Source organism: Leucoraja erinacea, chromosome 3 (assembly GCF_028641065.1).
Source record: "Leucoraja erinacea ecotype New England chromosome 3, Leri_hhj_1, whole genome shotgun sequence".
Lineage (NCBI taxonomy): Eukaryota > Metazoa > Chordata > Chondrichthyes > Rajiformes > Rajidae > Leucoraja > Leucoraja erinaceus.
In genome coordinates this window covers 10792772-10798625 of record NC_073379.1, presented here as the reverse complement: position 1 = coordinate 10798625, position 5854 = coordinate 10792772, and the positions used below count along the sequence as shown (strand labels likewise).

General features: G+C 55.8%; 1 protein-coding gene across 1 annotated transcript in view; it reads left to right on the top strand.

Annotated features, from left to right (window-relative positions):
- The window catches only part of LOC129693735 (complement component C7-like), a 16834-nt gene that overhangs the window by 905 nt on the left and 10075 nt on the right, over positions 1–5854 (top strand). Inside the window, exons 2-4 of the mRNA XM_055630510.1 lie at positions 796–1103; positions 1575–1688; positions 5666–5832. Coding sequence (XP_055486485.1) covers positions 796–1103; positions 1575–1688; positions 5666–5832 — 589 coding nt within the window. The remainder of the gene's footprint in view (positions 1–795; positions 1104–1574; positions 1689–5665; positions 5833–5854) is intronic.

The window sequence follows — 5854 nt, the reverse complement described above, 5'->3', positions numbered from 1 at the left end:
GGTTGTGTGGGGGTGGACAGGGCTGGGGGCGGTTTGGCAGTCTGGGAGGTGGGGGGGGGGGGGGGGGGGCCGGGTGGGTGAGCATAGCAATGGGGGTAGGATGGGGCTGGGCTGGGATGGGCTCTGGTCGGTCGGGCAGGGCTGAAGCTGAGCGGGCTGAGACTGGGTGAGTTAGGCTGGAATGGGTTGGATGGGCTGAGGTTATTAAAGGCTGAGATTAGGCTGGGCTGGGCTGGGCTGGGCGGGGTTGGGATGGCTGGGCGGGGTTGGACTGGCGGATGGGTTAGGCTGGGGCTGGGCTGGGTTAGGCTGGGCTGCGGCTGAATTAGGCTGGGCTGGGCTGGGTTGGGCGGGCTGGGTTGGGATGGGCTGGGTTAGGCTGGGCTGGGCATGGAGTTAGGCTGGCTGGGCTGGGCTGGGTTGGGCGTGGCTGGGCTGGGTTTGGACGGGGGCGGGCTGGGTTGGACTGGGCTGGGCTGGGTTAGGCTGGGCTGGGCTGGATTGGGCTATGCTGGGCTGGGTTGGGACTGGGCTGGGTTGGGCTGGGATGGGCTGGGTGGGACTGGGCTGGGGTGGGCTGGTGGGTTGGGCTGGGCGGGGGCTGGGTGGGTTGGTTTGGGGGCGGGATGGGTTGGGTGGGGGGCTGGGCTCTGGGTTAGGCTGGCGCTGGGGCTGGGTTGGGCTGGGCTGGGTTGGGTTGGGCTGGGCTGGGTTGGGCTGGGTGGGCTGGGTTGGCTGGGCTGGGGCTGAGTTGGGCTGGGCTGGGCTGGGTTGGACTGGGCGCGGGCGGATTAGGCTGGGCTGGGCTGGGTGGACTGGGCTGGGCAGTTGTGTCTATGAGCTGTTGCGTGTTGTGCAGGCACAGATATACCTGACGGTGGAGAACGAGGTGGAGGTTGCCCAGTTTATCAGTAGCCGGCCCGGCAGCCTGCAGCTGACCAGCTCCTTCCACCGGGCCCTGCACCAGCTGCCCGCCGTGTACGACCAAACCGCCTACCGACGCCTCATCGAGGACTACGGCACACACTACCTGAGGCGTGGCTCGCTGGGCGGCAGCTACCGGATGCTCTATATGGTGGACAAGGACCGCTTCAGTGAGGCAGGTGGGTGGCCTTGACCTGAGCCCAGCACTCACTATGGGAGGGAGGCGGTGAGGGAGGGAGGTGGTAGGGGGAGGGGGGGTGGTGGTGAGGGGAATGATGGGTAGGGGGGCTGGTGGTGAGGGGGGTATGGGAGGGGTTGTGAGGGGGGGTGGGGGAGGGGGGGCGGTGAGGGAGGGGGGGTGGTAGGGGAGGATGGCTGGTGGTGAGGGGGGGGGGTGGGGGAGGGGGGCTGGTGGTGAGGGGGGGTGGGGGAGGGGCGGTGAGGGGGGGGGTGGGGGAGGGAGGTGGGAGGGGAGGAGGGGTGGTGGTGAGGGGGGGCGTGGAGGGAGGGGGGGGTGATGACGGAGGGGCGCAGTTGGAGAGGAGGGGACGGGGAGGGGAGGGGAACGGGGGAGGGTGCTGGTCTCTCTGGACTGAGACTAGTCAGAGGGTCGATTGTAGACTCTCATCTTTTGCCTTCCTCTGCTCCAGAGATCAGCGAGGAAAAGAGATCCCGATGCTCGCAGATCAATATCAACTTATTCATCGTGAAGTACTATGACTCTGACTGCAAGCAATATCAGAACGCCATGAAGAACGCCTTAGGTAGGTGCATCCCACCCATCTCACCCTCAGGGTCTGCCTCATAGATTATTGATTACTAATTATTGATCAGGTGTCAGGGGCTATGGGGAGAAACGATACAATACGATAGAACTTTATTTATCCCAGGAGGGATATTGATCGGCCAACAGTCACAAAACACAACAAGATACACGAAACATTAAATTAAAGTGCCGAGTGGAAAGGATTGGGGATGTGCGATGATTGGGGGGAGAGGGGGGGGAGGGGGGAGTCAGTCTCGGTCAACCCCACGACAGAAGGGGGAGGAGATGTACAGTTTGACAGCCACAGGGAAGAAGGATCTCCTGTGGCGTTCTGTGCTGCATCTTGGTGGAACCAGTCTGTTGCTGAAGGTGCTCCTCAGGTTGACCAGTGTGTCACGGAGGGGGTGAGCTGTATTGTCCAGGATGCTCCGCAGTTTGAGGAGCATCCTCCCCTCCAAGACCCACCTCCCCGTGAATCCAACTACAACTCCGCCCCCAGGATGGAGCCAGCGTTCCTGATGAGTTTGTTGATCCTGTTGATGTCCGCAGCCTTCGCCCTGCTGCCCCAGCACATGGCAGCGAAGAAGATGGTGCTGGCCACCACCGATTGGTAGAACATCTGCAGCACCTTACTGCAGATGTTGAAGAAGCGGAGCCTTTTCAAAAAGTCCAGCCGGCGCTGTCCCTTCTTGTACAAGGCATCAGCATTCCTGGACCAGTCCAGTTTACTGTCCAGGTACACACCAAGGTACTTGTACTCCCTGGCAAACTGCACATCCACACCATTGATGGAGACAGAGGACAGGGGTGTTCGTTTCCTCCTAAAGTCCACCACCAACTCCTTAGTCTTGTCGGTGTTGAGCTGCAGGTGATTCACCACACACCACTCAACAAAGTTGTTGACTACACCTCTGTATTCAGCTTCCCTCCCCACACTGATGCAGCCCACAATTGCAGAATCATCGGAAAACATCTGCAGGTGGCAGAAGTCCTAGTTGTATCTGAAGTCTGAGGTGTAGATGGTGAACAGGAGGAGAGAGAGGACCGTCCCCTGTGTTGCTCACCACCATGAATGAGACACAGTTCTGTAGCCTGACATATTGTGGTCAACCAGTCAGGTAGTTGATGATCCAGGACACCAATGGAGCTTCCACCTGCATCTTCATCAGTTTGCTCCCTAGCAGTGCAGGCCGGATGGTGTTAAAAGCACTGGAGAAGTAAATAAAACATGGCTCTCACATCGGCTTCCTGGCTTATCCAGGTGAACATTGGAACGATGGAGCAGGTGGATGATGGCGTCCTCAACCCCCATCTTTGTTTGGTAAGCGAACTGCTTACCAAACAAAGTGATCTGAGTGAGCAGCAGCCTCTCCAGGGACTTCATGATGTGGGAAGCCAGTGCCACCGGTCTGTGGTCATTGCAGGAGCTGGGACGTGTCCTCTTTGGACAGGAACCAGGCAGATGTCTTCCACATCACAGGAACCCGCTCCAGCCTCACGTTGAAGATATGCTGGAGTACTCCGCACAACTGACTGGCACACACACACCTTGACTAAGCTGGGGCTGACACCATCAGGACCTGTGGCTTTGCCTGGGCGGAGTCTGCTCAGCTCTTTCCTCACCTGCTCAGCCTTGATGGTCTGGTGCGACAAAGAATGGGCAGAGGAAGTGGACCAAGGGGATTGAGGGGGAGAGTCTGTAAGGAAGCAGGGGGGAGGGTGGACAGAGGCCCCACCATCAAATCTATTAAAGAAACAGGTTTTGCTTGTAGACAGAATGGGGTTAAGAGGGGAGATAGATCTGTCATGATTGAATGGCAGAGTAGACTTTTAATTTAGTTTAGTTCAGAGATACAGCGCAGAAACAGGCCCTTCGGCCCACCGGGTCCGTGCCGACCAGCGATCCCCGCACATTAACACCATCCCACACCCACTAGGGACAATTTTTACTTTTATCAAGCTAATAAACCTACAAACCTGCACGTCTTGGAGCGTGGAAGGAAACCGGGGATCTAGGAGAGAACCCACGCAGGTCACGGGGAGAACGTGCAAACTCCGTACAGACAGCACCCGTAGTCTGGATCGAACCCGGGTCTCTGGTGCTGCAAGCGCTGTAAGGCAGCAACTCTACCGCTGCGCCACCGTGACCACCCTCTTGATGGGCCGAGTGGCCCTAATGCTGCGCCCATCACTTATGAACGTGTGTGTCTGGGTCTAGACCTGTGTCTGGGTCTTGGCTTGTCTGGATCTTTGTCTGGGGTTCGGGATCTCTATCTAGGTTTGAGTTGCCCATTGATGACCCCCCCCCCCCCAACCCCCTTCCAGTGTGGGGTCACTGTGATGTAATCCTTTGTGTGTGAAAGTTTGTTTCTTAAAAAGCAGATAACAACAAAAACTGTATATGTAAACCATGGCAATCTTTAATTGATTGGTCAGACGGGAGTGGCAAAGATCACAAACGTTGCTCAGTGCTTCTCGGGCTCCACTCACAGAACGAAGGACAGCTAGCACAATTATACATTGTTCTTATCTGTAAAACACTCCTACCAAGTCTGAATATGGCATGACTGAAAGATCTTATAGCCGTTCAGAATATAGGAAAGCTGTGTCCAAATCAAGCTCATCCGATAACAAGTTATTACTTATCTCTGGAGATTCAGCTATTTTTTTCAATCTCGGCTTCTTTATGGCCTTGAATGAAACACATGTTATTATGCAGGCTGCCATCTTAATGTCTTTATTGAAAAGACAACCTGTCCTCCATATTGTGTTCCATATAATTTACAGTCATTCAGACTTGGCACCGAGCCATTCTATCGTTCTACTGGACCATGCTTTTGTAGAAGAACAAGTCCATTTTAGATTTGACTATTAGCTCTTTCATGTGGAGTCACTATAACGTTACTCTTTTTTATTGATCAATTAATTTATTCAATATTAAAAATAATATTTACAATACAATAAAACAAACCAGAATCTGCCACCATTATACAAGACAAACAAATATCCTAAATAAACCACTATACAATGATGTTACACTCCTTGTCCACGATGCATTCAACCCCCCGCGGTGCCCAGCGGTCCCGGAAATCCCCCAGGGTGCTCGTGGACAGGGCGTAGTCCCTCTCTAATCCCACCCGGGCACGGACGTAACCCCGGAAAGGGGCGGGCAGCCGGCTCGGGCAGAGTCCTCTTCCGCCTGGCGCTGTGACTCGCGGATGGCCAGCTTGTGTGGGGTCACCGTGACATTACTCTGTGTGGGTCACTGTGACTGTGACATTACTCTGTGTGGGGTCACTGTGACTCTGTGAAGTCACATTACTCTGTGTGGGGTCACTGTGACTGTGATGTCACTCTGTGTGGGGTCACTGTGATGTCACTCTGTGTGGGGTCACTGTGATGTCACTCTGTGTGGGGTCACTGTGATGTCACTCTGTGTGGGGTCACTGTGATGTTACTCTGTGTGGGGTCACTGTGATGTCACTCTGTGTGGGGTCACTGTGACGTTACTCTGTGTGGGGTCACTGTGATGTCACTCTGTGTGGGGTCACTGTGATGTCACTCTGTGTGGGGTCACTGTGATGTCACTCTGTGTGGGGTCACTGTGACGTCACTCTGTGTGGGGTCACTGTGATGTCACTCTGTGTGGGGTCACTGTGATGTCACTCTGTGTGGGGTCACTGTGACGTTACTCTGTGTGGGGTCACTGTCACGTTACTCTGTGTGGGGTCACTGTGATGTTACTCTGTGTGGGGTCACTGTGACATTACTCTGTGTGGGGTCACTGTGACGTTACTCTGTGTGGGGTCACGTGACGTTACTCTGTGTGGGGTCACTGTGACGTTACTCTGTGTGGGGTCACTGTGATGTTACTCTGTGTGGGGTCACTGTGATGTCACTCTGTGTGGGGTCACTGTGACATTACTCTGTGTGGGGTCACTGTGACGTCCCCCTGTGTTGCTGCCCTCCCTCCAGGTGGGTCATCGGGGCTGGTGCAAGGCCTGTCCAACACGGTGGGTGGGCGTCCCGGCTTCGTGGCAGCCCTCAGCTTCATCGACGTCAACAACGTGAATGCCAACGGCGAGAACTACGCCAGGTGGGCCGGCTCCGTCATCGAGAACCCCGTCATCATCAAGACCAAGGTCGGCGGGCACTGGCTGAGTG